The sequence below is a fragment of the Bos grunniens genome, chromosome 17, assembly GCF_055505025.1.
Source record: "Bos grunniens cultivar Pamir isolate PY7600 chromosome 17, Bosgru_T2T1.0, whole genome shotgun sequence".
In the NCBI taxonomy this organism is placed as follows: domain Eukaryota; kingdom Metazoa; phylum Chordata; class Mammalia; order Artiodactyla; family Bovidae; genus Bos; species Bos grunniens.
This window is the reverse complement of record NC_141181.1, coordinates 66,124,938-66,141,000: the sequence shown is the minus strand read 5'-3', so window position 1 is coordinate 66,141,000 and position 16,063 is coordinate 66,124,938. Positions and strand designations below refer to the sequence as shown.

The window sequence follows — 16,063 nt, the reverse complement described above, 5'->3', positions numbered from 1 at the left end:
AAAGCTGGATGTCAAGGCACCTGAACTCTGGGTCAGTCTTTACTATAAGCTTAGGTGAGATAGTTCCCTCTGCAGACCTCACTTTTTCCCATTTATATAATGAGAGGATTGGACTAATAATAAATAATCTAATGGTCCCTTCTAACTCAGAAGTTCTAGAATCTTTAAACTGTAAACATACTCCAAAGAGTATGTTTAAGAGTACACGTTAATAGGTTAATAAGGGCTCAAAATTTTCAAGGCTTAACGCCATGGAATCTGGCACTCAGTAGGCACTTAATAAATATCATTTGGATGGATGTTGAATACTGACCCTTATATAGTTTTAATATTAATAACGGGCCAGCTCTTTGCCAGTAAACTTTGCCAGGTGAGTGATTCACCTCCTGGATAAAAGTCAGCGTCATGGCAGCATGGCAAACACAATACAGGCTTTGGAAGGATTAAAACCAGAGTGCAAATCCTGGCTCTTTTGCTTCCCTCCTGATGACATGGAGCAAATTACTGACCCTCTCTGAATCACAAAGCTGAGTTGTGACCAAGTACAGTTAACATTTCTGCTCAAGTGTTGCGCTTATGGTCAGTTATTCATTCAACAGACATTTATGGAGCACCATCTGTGTGCCAGCCAGAGGGACACCAACATGAAGAAAATGACAAGGGGCTTCTGGTCCCTTCTTGCCTCCTGCTCCACTGCTTTCCTTGGTGCAGGCCCCTCTGCTCCGAGCTGCAGCTGGACCAGCCTGAGGACTTGGAGGGGAGTGGGCAGGGAAAGGGGGGCTGGGCTCTAGCGAGGGCTGCCTGAGGTGCTGCCCAGGGCGAAGCTACAGGAGCTGGGGTGTGGCTGAGTTTGCCTCAATCAGTTGCTCCTGAACCTCTGGGCCTCGGATCCCTCTTGTGCAGCATGGAGGTGATGGCATCGGTTCCCTGGGGTTACTCTGGGCATCAAATACCAACACCAGGAAAGCAGCTGGTTTTCTTGAGCTCTTTCTAGGAGCTGGGCTCTGAGTGCATCTTCTAGTTAATCCTGACAATGGTTTACTCACAAGAAGACATGGAAACTTAAGCAACTTGCCCCAAATTTATGGTTACTAATGGGGGAAGGGAGAAAGGGATACACTGGGAACTGCAACTGACGTGTACACACAGTTGTTGTTTAGCCTCTCAGTTGTGTCCGACGCTTTTGCCACCCCACGGCTTGTAACCCTCGAGGGTCCTCTGTCCGTGGGATTTCCCAGGCAAGAGTACTGGAGTGGGTTGCCATGTCTTTCTCCAGGGATGGAATCCAATTCTCCCACATCAGCAGGCGGATTCTTTACCACTGAGCCACCAGGGAAGCCCCATATACACACTACTATATATAAAATAGATAAGTAATAAGGACCTACTGTACAGCACAGGGAACTCTAATCAATACTCTGTAATGATATACAGGAAAATAATCTAAAAAAGAGTGGATACATGTATATGTGTAACTGATTCACTTTGCTGTACAGCAGAAACTAACACAACACTGTAAATCAACTATCCTCCATTAAAAATTATCAAACAAATAAATCCTTTGCCCCAAGACTCACAGCTGCAGAGGAGCAGCCATGGGACTGGAAGCCAGATGCTCTGACTTCAGTCCACGTACAGAAATCACTTCAGCCTCTCATCTCCCATTCAGCTCAGAGTATAATTCCTTATCGTGCACCTAATATAATTATGAAACTTTTGGATATTATGTTAAAGTGCTTGCACATTCAGCTCTGGCCCCTGCTTCCTGATACACTGGCTGATCGGGGAGACCAGAAGTTATTTAGTTATCAGGAGAGAAAAAGTCCTCAGCATTCGGAGTTCGCCGAGGACATGGCTCTTTCTCCACACAGTCTTTGTTTTTAATTAAGAGTGGTAATCAGATAATCTTGCTTTAATTAACTCCCCCGATGCGCCCCATTCTCAGGGCCTCCCTTTGATATTTTCAACATCAAATCTTTCAGCCTAAGATTATCAGCAGACATTTGCCATTTGCTGAACATGCCCGAAAGCTTGGCAAGAACTCCCACCCACTTCTTTTCGTAAAGACAGCCTCCTGCTTCAGAGCAAATCCGTTTCAAGTCAGCAAGGGCTCGTCTGGGTCTGCTTCACTAGTATGTGATTTTTCTATCTTATCACATCGGCTCTTCTGTTATCACACAAGCAGTGTGCATTTCATCTTAATTACGCATCTGTTTAATCCATAATTTCTGATTTATGGCCATTGGCTCCTCATTACAAGAGGGCTGCCCTTGAAAAGGAAAACCAAATGAGCTGAGAGGAATGGAGCTGGAAAGCAAGAGGGAAGACAGATTTAAGTCCTGCAGCTGAGGCTGAGGCCCATTTGTTGGAACAAATTATTATTGGCAATCCTACAGACTTGTGAGGGTCCCATCTCAAGGCATGACTGAATTTGTCTCCTTCCATGGTAGGAAACAAAATATAAAATTCTGACATTCTAAGAAAGCTGAGATTTCCAAGGAAGACATCATCCAGCCTAACTGTCTTTATACAGACTTCCCATTAAAAGAAACAAAGCCAAAAAAACTTCAGTAAACATGTTTATAAAGAAAATTTAAATATAAAACTATCTATAAATGGAAAATTAGTAGGACTTGCCTTAGATAGAAAGCAAACATACTAAATCTACAGCTATTTTTAAAAATGCTCGTCCCATGCTATTTGAAATCATCTGGAAAACCATGCATTACGTGGGCTGTATTAGATCCTCTTCATTTTGACTGTTTGGGGCAGTAAACACACTTATACTTCCTGTTTCACAGATGAGGAAGTGAAGGCTCAGAGAGGGTAACTGGCCTGCCGTAAGTCACACAGCTAAGAAGCAGCAGGGCCATACGTCAGATTGGACCGTGCATGTCCTTGTCTAGGACACAGGAAATCAAAGACTTAAATGGCAACATGGGAAGCCTGGGATTCCTTGAACTACTGGTCACCCAGAGGCAGCAGGGGATACTCTTACCTGGGGCTGAGGATACGGCTGCTGATGGCGGACTGTCGAGAGGGGGTCCTTGCGGTGTCTGTGGCCAGGGACAGAGTACAACTCAACCAAGACTGCAGACTGCCCTCCGGCTGGGAGCTGAGGGTGGAGACGTTATCTCTAGAACCAGAATGCAAGATGTTGTCAACACGACGACAACCACAGTCACAGCAATAACTAGATATTCACCCCTCAGCGTGAGCCAGGCGTGGTGCTAAGTGCTGAACATGCCTCACTTTACCAGTGCTCACAATACCATCCCTGAGAGGTGGGAGCCAGCACTGTACCTGTGACATAGATGAGAGTAGGGATCTGGGGAGGCCAGTGTGGGTCTTAACCAAGGTCACCTAGTTAGTCAGGGATGAAGCTGGGATGCAAACCCTGGTCCCTCCAATTCCAATGCTCATGTTAAAAATCATTGCTATTCCTTGGGAAGAGAAGTAATATAGATGCCAAGGTATTTTCCAATTGTGGAGTAAAATTTGGCATTGGATTTCAGACCAAATATGTTCATGGAATCTATCAGTTGTGAGGGTCTTAAGTGCTCGCCTACCTTAGCTGGAATGTCTCTGTGGACGAGACTTAATTGTACACCCCATTTCTGAAAGCAGCATAGGGAGAGGCCGTGGGGGCCTGCCACTGATGTGGGTGTTGAATGACTATTTCACTTCCTGGTTGATACGGTCACTCATTTACGATATATAATAAATATACATATTCACAAATTTTGTGTGTTTATAGAACACTCTGCGCCATGGGAAGGAGCTATAAACATGAACTCAACATTGACCCTGTCTTCAAGAGCCCACTTGAGCAGAGTAGACATCTATATAAATAACCATAAAATCAAGAAGAAAACTATCAGTGCGGTAGATGAAGGCCGACGGGTTCTAAGGAGGACAGAGAGGGAGCCCCGATTTGTTTCTTGGAGGCGTAAGGGAAGGAATGCAGTAGTGGCTGCTGGGCTACATCCTCTTTGACGGTTGGAGCTCGGCCACACAGGCCTGGAGAAGGGAGCGTCAGGTGGAGGGAACCGCACCCACACAGGTACGGAGGGCACGGGAGATACAGGAAGAGGAGTCCCAGGTGGAGGATAAGTCAGGACCAGAATGTGCAGGGCTCAAATGTCAGTCTAGAAACTCTTCTGAGGCAACTGACGTCTGTCTTTCTGACAGTGTCTGACGGTTGCGGTAAGTCAGAGGCTCCTCTTTGTCTACGAGAAGTCTATGGTTCAGTAGTATGTCCCCGGTGCTGGGTGTTATGACCATGGAGTCAGAGCTCCTGTGGACACTGCGGTGACTGTCCAGGTGGGTGTTCCTCCTGCACACTGGACACAGCCAGGGGCTCGTCTCTGGCTTCGGTGTCACTGGCTCAGTTCTATCCAGGGCTCACTTACATCTCTTTTCTGCCGCTGCCACCGCCGCAGTCCACCGCTGTTTGGACGCTAGGAGGAGGCACAAGAAACAGTCCATTATTCTTGGGCTGCCAGGGCCTGGGGAAGAACACAGTCTTTGATGTTTTGAGTTCCGCCTCTGACCTTTGCTGCTGTGTGATCTTAGGCAAGTTCCTCATCTTCTCTGAGCCTCCTCAGCTCCTTTGTAAAATGTAGCTAATCACAGGCCTCTGCCCAAGCTCTGTGGAGCTGACCAAGTAAGATCACCCTTACGAACGTCTCAGCATGGTTCTTGGCAAATAAGCAGTGTTAATTAAAGGGTAGCAACCATTACCCTTGCTCCTGTTTTAGCACGACTAGTACTGCTATTAATAGCATCATAATTGTCAGTGGGCGAGGCACTGGCTTTATATCCTTTGTGACTGCTTGCCAATCAGACATGGGGCTGCGGCGGTCAGCTTTCTCAGTGCACTCTGGGAAACTCGGAAGCTAATTACAATGGTGGTTCTTCTTTAGGGAGAACTCTTGATTCAACAAACATGTTTTACACGTGATCCCACTAATCACCTTGCTAGTCTCCCTCGTGGAGCTGAGGAAGCTGACATCCCTGTCCAAGGTCACAGAGCTTTGAAACCCAGGTCTGTAAGAGCTACTCGGCTCATGCTCCTAGCCAGAGTGTAGTCACCCAGTGTACAGGTACAGACAGTCAAACCACAGACTTCTAACACGCGAGCCTGGCTTCTCAGGCCTGGACCCCCCAGCTTTGTTCTTCAGTGGAATCTGGGCAAGCCCTTCCCAGAAGCCCTGCTCACTTCTGAGAGGCCCCTGTAGCCTTGGTCCCTTCCCTCAAGGACCCGTCACTCTCCTGACTTCGACTAACACTGCTTCATCCCCATCAGACTGCAAGGGCCCTTCCCAGGCCAAGAACATAGCTTACTTGTCCCTCTGGCCCCACGGCTCAGGCCAGATTGGAAGGTCTCTTGGATGGTGTCTGGTGAATCCAATAGAAGAGGGGTCTGTAAATGACAGGCCACTGAATCTACATATCTGTTCTTATTAATAAAGCTTTATTGGAACATAGCCACCGCCACTCATTTGCATTTTATCTGGGACTGCTTTTGCTCCTCAATAGCAGAGTAGGGCAGCTACAACAGAGACCACACTGCCTGAGAAGCTGTAATATTTACTATCTGGCCTTTTAAAGAAAAATCTGCTGACTTCCTCAGTATAACGAAAAGCACCTTTTGTGAACCATGCTTTGAGAGGCAGAATAACGACCCCAAAGATGTCAACATCTCAATCTTTATCTCAGGAGTCTGTGACTGTGTTTCCTGAGGTGTTAAAAGGGGCATACAGATGTGGTTAAGATCAAGGATCTTGAGACAGGCAGGCTGTCCTGCATTATCAGGGTGGGCCCCCTCTAATGACTCTGGTCCTTAAAAGCAGAGACCTTTCTCCAGGTTCGGTCACAGGGACTTGTGACTATGGAACAACAGTCAGAGATGCAACATTTCTGGCTCTGAGGATGGAAGGGGCCATGAGCCAAGGGATGTGGGTGTCTTCTGGAAGCTGGTGAGGAAATAGACTCTCCTCCAGAGACTCCAGAAGGAGCGGAGCCCTGCTGACACTCTGACTCTAGCCCAGGGAGACTCAGATTCCAGCCCTTTGTCTTGTCAAGGTCTTTGTTCTTGGCCAAGTCACTGGCCTGTCATGCCGGCGAACTTGCGTCTGTCACTTTGATGTGAGGCAGGGGCATTCCTGTGTTATGAAATTTGAGCTAATTTGCTATGACAGCAAGAGATAGAATGAAAGTATCTTTTCTAATGACCCTAAATCTTCTTGAGGATAATTTTTTTTTGATACAACTTTTTAACAAACTATTTAAAAATACTTCAGAACTTTAACTGAAGTGGTCTAAGTGAGTAGCGCCAGCTCTGTTCCCACTGGTGTCTGAGTCTCCTCTAAGGCTCTGTGCGCTGGGGCTGCGGAAGGAGCGCCAGGCTGGGAAGGACGGTGACTGAATCCTTGTGCCCTCCGTGTGGCCTCAGCCTTCTGTCCCGTCTGGGGTGACAGGCGTCCCCGTCTGTGAAATGAGGCTTCTGGACCAAGATGCTGAGGCCCTGTCTAGCTTGGACGCTTAAAGACCATGCACAATGGAGAGGATGCATGGAGGTCCTGGAGCAGGAGTCCCGGGCCTTTTATAAGCATCGTTTATGAGGACTGTGGGACTTCCACCTCCCCAGATGCACAAACACAGACTCGAATTTTAGTGCAGAATCTCTGGGTTCATGGTATGATCTCTAGAACTCATGCATGGACACCCCTCACTTGATCTACCCATTCACAGACCCCAGTTAAGGATGCTGGTTCCAGCTGACCAAAGAAGCTAGAATGTGGTAGGCAGGGGGCCTGGAAAGCAGAGGGAAGGGTTTGAGTGAATAGGGCTGCATCTTCTGAAATGCTCAGAGAAAGAAAAAAAAGAACTGAAGAGCCCTGCAGTCCAACCCGTACAGTTCAAAATGGTGTGGCACTCCCCTCAGAAACAGAAGAACAAGGTTTCTCTTGCCCGAGAGCAGGGAGGAAGGGAAAAAACTGGCCACCGCAGGGCTGGAGGCCTGATGACTGAGAGGGAGGAGCTTCGGGCCCACTGTCCACCCGGGAGTCTGTGAGCCTGAGTAAGAGAGGCTGGGCCCAGAGATCCCGGTGGGTGCCTGGACAAGCGAACATCCCCATAACCCTGAGGGCGACTAGCCTTGAGCTCTGCAGCAGACAAGGTCTGGGCATCCAGGTGTACTTCCTCACCCACTTCAGTGGACTGAATACTGATCTTTACCTGCATCCTGCAAGGGAGCATCCTTAGAGCACAATATAACTAACCAAGGCACAGCACAACTGGACATCTCAAAGCGCGTCTCTAGTCTGGGGGAAGAGCCCTTTCAGAAGGAGGGCAGATTTAAACACTGAGTCCACCCACAGGGAACCCTCCTCTCTCACTCCAATCCGAGGATGGCTATACTCCATCCTGAGGCAGAATTTCCTATAGGCGTTTCCTTTGGTGTAATAGGGGGTTCTTCCTAACTAGAGAGTTTAAAACGCACTGACCCTTCCACGACATGAAGAAAAAGTCTGACCTCAAGCTCATGAGGCAGACCCATGTCTGCCTGTTCCTGACCGTTCCTTCCGCCCTGACACAGGAGGGACTCAATGATGGTGATGGTGATGATGGTGATTTTAATCTGCTGGGCAGGCAAGCAGAGGCCCAGGAAGGGCAGGCGACCTGTCCCTGGTCCTGATCTCCTTGGCAGTGCCACCAGCATTGGTACATGATATGTGGTCCCTGGTTTCTCCCTCATCTCCTGACATGTGCTCAGTGGTTCTTTCTCTTGCCTTGGTTCCTGTGACTTTTCAAGAGGAGCATGGGCGAGGCACTTGTGGACAGGTGGACTGCTGGTGAGCAACAGAAGTAATTAAACGTCTCCCATTGTATTCCCTTCCATGGAGCCTTTGCCAGACAGCTCTGGTCTGAATACAAACACTGCCTGGGAAGTGACGCACAGATGCACTGGCCCCATGTCACAGTGACAGACACAAGCTCACCAGGATGACAGGCCAGTAAACTTGGCAGAGAACCGAGACTTTGACAAGAGAAAGGGGAAAGATGGGGTATGTCTGACATGACAGCAGGGCTTGCTCACTGGAAGTGTGGGTGACGGGGTCAACCTGGAATCAGATTACAGCCCCGTCACTTACTGTGTGAGCTGGGGCCAGTTTCCTGACTTGTCTAAGCTGCAGTTTCTTCGTCTGTACACTGGGGGTGATAATGGTTACTACCCTCAGAGGGTTGTTGTGAGAACTATGCACGGAAGGCAGGTAGGCTGTGTAGCCTGGCACAAAGTCAGTCCTCAGGAAAGAGATGCCAGTAGCACAACGGTCAGTGTGTCCTGTGACGCCAGGGTGGATGAAGTGGTTTGGAGCCCTCATTCCCCAAGAAGCCCACTGGCTGGGTATCTGGACCTCCCCAGTGGTCCAGTGGTTAAGAATCTGCCTGCCAATGAAGGGGACATGGGCTCCATCCCTGGTCCGTGAAGGTTCCACACTCTGTGGGGGCAACTCAGCACCACAGTTACTGAGCCCACGCGCCTAGGCCCACGTTCCACAACGAGAGAGGTGGACGCAATGAGAAGCCTGCACGCCACAAAGAAGAGTAGCTCCCACTCACCGCACCTAGAGAGAGCCTACGCACAGCAACGAAGACCCAGCACCGTCAAAAATAAATTTAAGAAAGAAAGAAAGACCAGTGTCCTCCGTGGCGTCATATGAGCCTGCGGTCCTGCACTAAGGGCCCTGGGATGTAACTTGGAATGACTCAGAATCATAGAGAAATGTTGTGAGCCACTTCTAAGCAAAAGCAGGAGGTTAAGAGCTTTGTGGGAAGAGAAGGGTGGACGGGCCTCAAGCCTGCCCTACTTCACAGCAGGAACTCTTGCAGTCTGGCTAGAGCCTGGGCCCACTACTGAATAAGCCGAAGCGGGATGATGCCCTCGGTGGCAGCCGCAACCTTTGCTTAGGCCCAGATCTTTCTACTTCTCTCACCACAGCTCAAATTCTTCAAGTTAGCAGCATAGATGTTGGAAAATGTACAACTTACACTCAACACAGCACTAGAGGACGCCTTTCCACAGCCTTCGTCTCAGATGGAGCCAGCTGGCGTGGAAACTCTTGGCTGACCTAGGGGTCAGGGGTCATCCACTGACCTTTCTGAACTCCCCACCAACCCCATCCCAAACTCCCAGCTGAGGTGATGACACCACAGACCCTGGGCAAGAACAGATGGGGCTGTCGGCTGATGCACGAGTCATGAGCGTTCTCTGAGCCTAGGGGAACAGCTTAAAGTGTTCTCCACTAATCTAAGGAGGCTGATGCCCTAGTCTAAGTTATAGCGCAAGGGCACCCGTGCTGGCGAGCATGCGCTGAAACGCTGCCGCACCGGCCTCCTGGCTTTCTGAGCACGTAGCCACGTTTCCAGCCTGGAAGGCCTGTTACACTCGGATCTAATTCCCAACATGGGGAAATGTGACTTTTCATAATTTGAACAAGTCTCTCAAAGAGCCTCACCTCCAGCTGAAGCATCGCTCTGTCTCTCTCCAAGGGTGGGTTTGAATCCTAATTGAGAGCTCAGTTCAGAGATGTACCTGGACCAATCCCTCAGGCTCCAATCAACACTGCCGTCCCCTGGCTATGAGGCAATTATGAGGGGCGTGCAGGGCGGAGCTGCCGGGGAAGAGCGCCTGCAGCACCCAGCTTGCGCGGGGCCCTGCTCTGGATGGCAGCTCTCCACCCCAGGGTCCCGCACACTTCTTTTTCTCGTTGATAACCAATTTAACTGCAGTGACCAGACAGCATGACTTGGATGGTCTTAAGAAGTGTTGAGCCTTCTTTCTGGGCGATTTTTCCCGTTTCCTCCCACGCCTACGTCATTACTGAAACCCACGCTCCGTGGGAGTTATAAGACAGAGAGGCCAAGGCAGCTGAGGATTAGGAGATGCTTCCCAGGAAGCATCCTGGGCTCAGGGAGGCTTCACAGGCTCGCAGCCTGCGCCCAGAGGGGCCTGCGTGTGGTGCAGCTTTGCTGTGACTGCCGTGAAATTCCGAATCCATTCTGAACGAACGGGTATATCTTTCCTTTTCTCCTTTGCTTTTTGCTTCTCTTCTTTTCACAGCTATTTGTAAGGCCTCCTCAGACAACCGTTTTGCCTTTTTGTATTTCTTTTTCTTGGGGATGGTCTTGATCCCTGCCTCCTGTACAATGTCATGAACCTCTGTCCATAGTTCTTCAGGCACCCAATCAGATCTAATCCCTTGAATCTATTTCTCACTTCCACTGTATAATAGTAAAGGATTTGATTTAGGTCATACCTGAATGGTCTAGTGATTTTCCCTACTTTCTTCAATTTAGGTCTGATTTTGGGAATAAGGAGTTCATGATCTGAGCCACAGTCAGCTCCCGGTCTTGTTTTTGCAGACTGTATAGAGCTTCTCCATCTTTGGCTGCAAAGAATGTAATCAATCTGATTTCGGTATTGACAATCTGGTGATGGAAGAGGGTGCTTGCTACGACCAGTGCATTCTCTTGGCAAAACTCTGTTAGCCTTTGCCCTGCTTCATTCTGTACTCCAAGGCCAAATTTGCCTGTTACTCCAGGTATTTCTTGACTTCCTACTTTTGCATTCCAGTCCCCTATAATGAGAAGGACATCTTTTGGGGGTGTTAGTTCTAGAAGGTCTTGTAGGTCTTCCTAAAGCCATTCAACTTCAGCTTCTTCAGCATTACTGGTCAGGGCATAGACTTGGATTACTGTGATACAGAACGGTTTGCCTTGGAAATGAACAGAGATCATTCTGTTGTTTTTGTGACTGTATCCAAGTACTGCATTTTGGACTCTTGTTGACTATGATGGCTACTCCATGTCTTCTAAGGGATTCTTGCCCACAGTAGTAGATATAATGGTCATCTGAGTTAAAAGATATACCCATGTGAATGCAGAGTTCCAAAGAATAGCAAGGAGAGATAAGAAAGCCTTCCTCAGCAATCAATGCAAAGAAATAGAGGAAAACAATAGAATGGGAAAGACTAGAGATCTCTTCAAGAAAATTAGAGATACCAAGGGAATATTTCAAGCAAAGATGGGCAAAATAAAGGAAAGAAATGGTATGGACCTAACAGAAGCAGAAGATACTAAGAAGAGGTGGCAAGAATACACAGAAGAACTATACAAAAAAGATCTTCATGACCCAGATAATCATGATGGTGTGATCACTCACCTAGAGCCAGACATCCTGGAATGCAAAGTCAAGTGGGCCTTAGGAAACATCACTACAAACAAAGCTAATGGAGGTGATGGAATTCCAGTTGAGCTATTTCAAATCCTGAAAGACGATGCTGTGAAAGTGCTGCACTCAATATGTCAGCAAATTTGGAAAACTCAGCAGTGGCCACAGAACTGGAAAAGGTCAGTTTTCACTCCAATCCCAAAAAAAGGCAATGCCAAAGAATGCTCAAACTACCACACAATTGCACTCATCTCACATGCTATCAAAGTAATGCTCAAAATTCTCCAAGCCAGGCTTCAACAGTATGTGAACCGTGAACTTCCACATGTTCAAGGTGGATTTAGAAAAGGAACCAGAGATCAAATTGCCGACATCTGCTGGATCATCAAAAAAGCAAGAGAGTTCTAGGAAAAAATCTACTTCTGCTTTATTAACTATGCCAAAGCCTTTAACTGTGTGGATCACACCAAACTGTGGAAAATTCTTAAAGAGATGGGAATACCAGACCACCTGACCTGCCTCCTGAGAAATCTGTGTGCAGGTCAAGAAGCAACAGAACTGGACATGGAACAACAGACTCTTTCCAAATCAGGAAAGGAGTACGTCAAGGCTGTATACTGTCACTCTGATAATTTAACTTACATGCAGAGTACATCATGAGAAACGCTGGGCTGGATGAAGCACAAGCTGGGATCAAGATTGCCAGGAGAAATATTAATAACCTCAGATATGCAGATGACACTACCCTTATGGTAGAAAGCAAAGAAGAACTAAAGAGCATCTTGATGAAAGTGAAAGAGGAGAGTGAAAAAGTTGGTTTAAAACTCAACATTCAGAACACTAAGATCATGGCATCTGGTCCCAAGACTTCATGGCAAATAGATGGGGAAACAATGGAAATAGTGAGAGACTTTATTTTGGGGGGCTCCAAAATCACTGCAGATGGTGACTGCAGCCATGAAATTAAAAGATGTTTGCTCCTTGGAAGAAAAGTTATGACCAACCTAGACAACATATTAAAAAGCAGAGACATTACTTTGCCAACAAAAGTCCGTCTAGTCAAAGCTATGGTTTTTCCAGTAGTCACGTCATCGATTTTAGAGTTGGACTATAAAGAAAGCTGAGCACCGAAGAATTAATGCTTTTTAACTGTGGTGTTGAAGAAGACTCTTGAGAGTTCCTTGGCCTGCTAGGAGGTCCAACCAGTCCATCCTAAAGGAAATCAGTCTTGAATATTCATTGGAAGGACTGATGCTGAAGCTGAAACTCCAATACTTTGGCCACCTGATGCGAAGAGCTGACTCATTTGAAAAGACCCTGATGCTGGGAAAGACTGAAGGCAGGAGGAGAAGGGGACTACAGAGGATGAGATGGTTGGATGGCATCACCGAGTCAATGGACATGAGTTTGAGCAAGGTCTGGGAGTTAGTAATGAAAGGGAAGCCTGGTGTGCTGCAGTCCATGGGGTCTCAAAGAGTTGGACATGACCAAGCGACTGAACTGAACTGATTCTGAACAAAAAGCCCCAGGTTCTCATTCCTCCGTGGACTCATGGGTTATGCTGCTGATCCTGCCTGGAGTCCTGGGGTGCTTCATGAGGACACAGTGGGCCACTTCAAAAGGCGAAGAAAGGTGGGAAAGAGGGAAGGAAGAAGAGCAGGAGACTTTTGCTCTTTCCCATTCATCTCACTTGGGCAGGCTGTTTACTTCCAGAACACTCCTTGTCAGCCCTGACTCACTTTTCTCCGGAGCTCCTGCCTCTGGCTCCTTCTTTCAGCCCGGGTTTCAGTTCAATTCTTCCTCTCAGAGAGGCCAGGTGTACCCCTGCTATTCATCAAAGCATCGTGTTCTCTGTCTTTGTAACTCCTACTGTAGTCTAGTGTTCCATTCACCAGTCTGCCCGCTATACTCACGGGCAGGGACACACACACACACACACATACACACACACGGAATGTGGGCTCCACAGAGGCAGAGGCCTGTGCTCTCCTCCCTCTCTACTCCTCAGGAATTTAACTTCTGCCTGTCCCCGGGCAAGTTATTCAATCTCCCTGTGTCTCTAGGACAGAGACACATGATGACAAGAAGCAAGCTGACTGAGACAAACGCCCAGCTCAGTGTGGCGTGGAACAGGTAGAGCCAATCACAGGGATGAATGAATGAAACTGATGATGGCTGAGCCCCGCCAAGTACACGGGCCTGTGCCAGGGTTGGATTTTTTCACTTACTTCTTATTATCAACCCCTCTTACAGATGAAGAGACTGAGGCTCAGAGAGGTTGAATAACTGGAGGAAAGTAAAAGTGTTAGGTCGCTCAGTCATGCCTGATTCTTTGCGACCCCAATGACTGTAGCCAACCAGGCCCCTTTGTCCAGGGCATTCTCCAGATAAGAACACAGGTGGTAGCTGGTAAGTTGTGTCGGGCTCTTTAAACCCCATGGACTGTAGCCTGCCAGGCTCCATTGTCCATGGGACTCTCCAAGCAAGAATACTAGACTGGGTTGCCATTTCCTTCTCTAGGGGATCTTTCCCATCCAGGAATTGAACCCATGTCTCCTGCATCGCAGGCAGATTCTTTACCATCTGAGCCAGCTAGTTGACAAACTTAAACCCCTGGTTCAAGTTTGAAATGAATCCCCAGATCCCTGATTGGAAATCGGGCTGGATGAAAGGCAGCACCTGCGCCCTCCCCAGGCCGCCCCCTCTTGCAGCTGCAAGTATCCCACGCACGGCCTGGGCTCATCCAGATCCAAGACGCCATTTTTTCACACCGGGGGTCCTGTGACCATCTCGCCCCTCACACTGTCCTGAACACAGGCTGTTTCACAGGTTGTTGTCCCTGGTTCCCTGTCACACCTTCCCAGCCTGTCCCTGTACCTCCAAGAACAGACTCTCTGCCTCTTTTCAGTCTTGTTATTTTTAGAACTTTTACTGTTTATTAGAAAAGCAATCTACTTCTGTGCAAGTAAAAATGGTTTAAAAGTTTTGCTCATTTGTAAAAACCTCCAATACTTGTATATACAGTCATTAATTCCCTTTATAATTAATGCAAAAGCTCTAGCATTTCCATTAATGGAGAAGCCAGCCCAAGCACGGAGTGGGTAGTATTGACGCCAGGGGTTTGTAATTACAGACGCTGGTCCTGTCATGACTCTAATAAAACTGGTGGGGGGGGGGGGACGGGGACCCTGAATGTGACCATGAGCTGGGAGGCTGCTGCAGGATCAGGATTTGCCATTTTACCAGCAATTTCACAGCTTTGCACATTAGTGGGCGTCATAGAAATCCTCAGGATATTGGCGTGGAAGCGATTTTCGCACAAACTGAGGATTTTTTAGATAAAGCCCTTCATTTAGAGGCCAGAACATGGTAAATCCATTGGGTCTGTATCACACTGATGTTGAAAATGAACACCTTCACGGGGGAGTCGGCAGAAGTCCGCCTCTGAGCAGCGGTCACCAGCCCAGGACCACAGCAAGGACGGTACCACCAGCGGGGAGCATCCCGCCTCTGCTCGCCTGAGCCAGCCAGTTATCCTCCCACCCACAGTGCGCCTGAATCCCCGGGCCCCCAGACTGGAGAGGGGAGCCCTGCCCACTGAAGACCGCAGAGCCCCCAGGGCACAGCCCCCCGCCGTGCCCAGCCCTGCCTGCCCCTCGAAGGCACCTCTCTGTGTCGCTGTCGCAGCCCCCCGTCGGCCCCGCCCCGCCTGCCCCTCGCAGGCACCTCTCTGTGTCGCTGTCACTGGATGCCACCTCCTCCAAGGCTGCCTGCAGGTCGGCGATCCGTCGGATGGACGTCTCCAGGTCAGTCTGCAGGGTCTGTCGTATTGCGGCGAGCTCCTCCACGTACTTCTCCTGGGGACAGAGACCACAACACACGTTGGCCCTGGGCGAGACCCCCACTCACTTACAAGAGCTCTGGGGAGGAGCCTGGTGTTCACCGGGACCCTGTGACATGGTGGGTACCCACGAGGGGCTCTCCCTAAGGAAGGGCTCATGGAGCCTCAGACAGATGCTACAGATTTCAGAGGAGGAAATAGATGCCTCAGGAGCTCACACACACCAGAAATGCTAGACCCAGCCTGTGCGACCCCACACAGAACGCCCTAGATGGATGGCAGACGTAAGACTCAGTGATGTTTCCCAGGAGAGCCGCTGAGGCTGGTTCTGGAGGCTGAGTCCCGCCCCGGGGTGGATGTGGAGCGGGAGGTTGCGGGGAGGGCAGAAGAGTGGGTCCCTTTCAACTCTGCCACCCAGGCTCCCTCAGCCCTCCCGATACCCTCAAAGGCAGCACGGGCAAAGACAGAAACCCCAGTGGGGCTCCCTCTGGAGCTGGCCAGCACCACTGATGTGTACTGAGACCTTTCCATGCCCAGTGCTTCGTTCAGCGTTTTGGGCTCCTGCCCTCACTCTCTGCTCACGAGCCTGGCACGCGGCTCTATCACTGTCCCCATTTCGCAGATGAAGAGCTGAGGCCTGGGGGAGGCCTGAATGGAACTCGAGCTGGAACTGAGGTGGGTGCAGCAGACTCCACCTGTGCTGATCCAGTTACTTTCCGCCCTAATCGGATTTTATCCAGACTCTATGGAAAGCCTCTGACTGCCATGTGTAACGTTTTCCACACACGGCTCCCCGTTTGCACAATGACTGTCAGCTGAGGGTGAGTCTGCCCTCCGGGGGACACTGTGTAGAGGCGTTGCTGGTTGTGACATGGGGGTCTGGTGGCCTCTCGCAGAGCAGAGGCCAAAGGTGCTTTCCAGCATCCTCAGTTCACAGAGCAGCCCCACCACTGAGGACCGATTACCTCACAAGAGTGTCACCA

The 16,063-nt window shown here is 49.2% G+C and overlaps 1 protein-coding gene across 6 annotated transcripts in view; it reads right to left on the bottom strand.

The window, feature by feature from the left end:
• MYO18B (myosin XVIIIB) overlaps positions 1–16,063 on the bottom strand; it is a 233,054-nt gene that overhangs the window by 19,980 nt on the left and 197,011 nt on the right. For all 6 annotated transcript variants that reach the window (XM_086345996.1, XM_086346001.1, XM_086345999.1 and 3 more), the window contains 3 exons: positions 14,966–15,096; positions 4,413–4,460; positions 2,999–3,136 (listed from right to left, as the gene is read on the bottom strand). In XM_086345996.1, the coding sequence (XP_086202122.1) occupies positions 2,999–3,136; positions 4,413–4,460; positions 14,966–15,096 (317 nt within the window). The remainder of the gene's footprint in view (positions 1–2,998; positions 3,137–4,412; positions 4,461–14,965; positions 15,097–16,063) is intronic.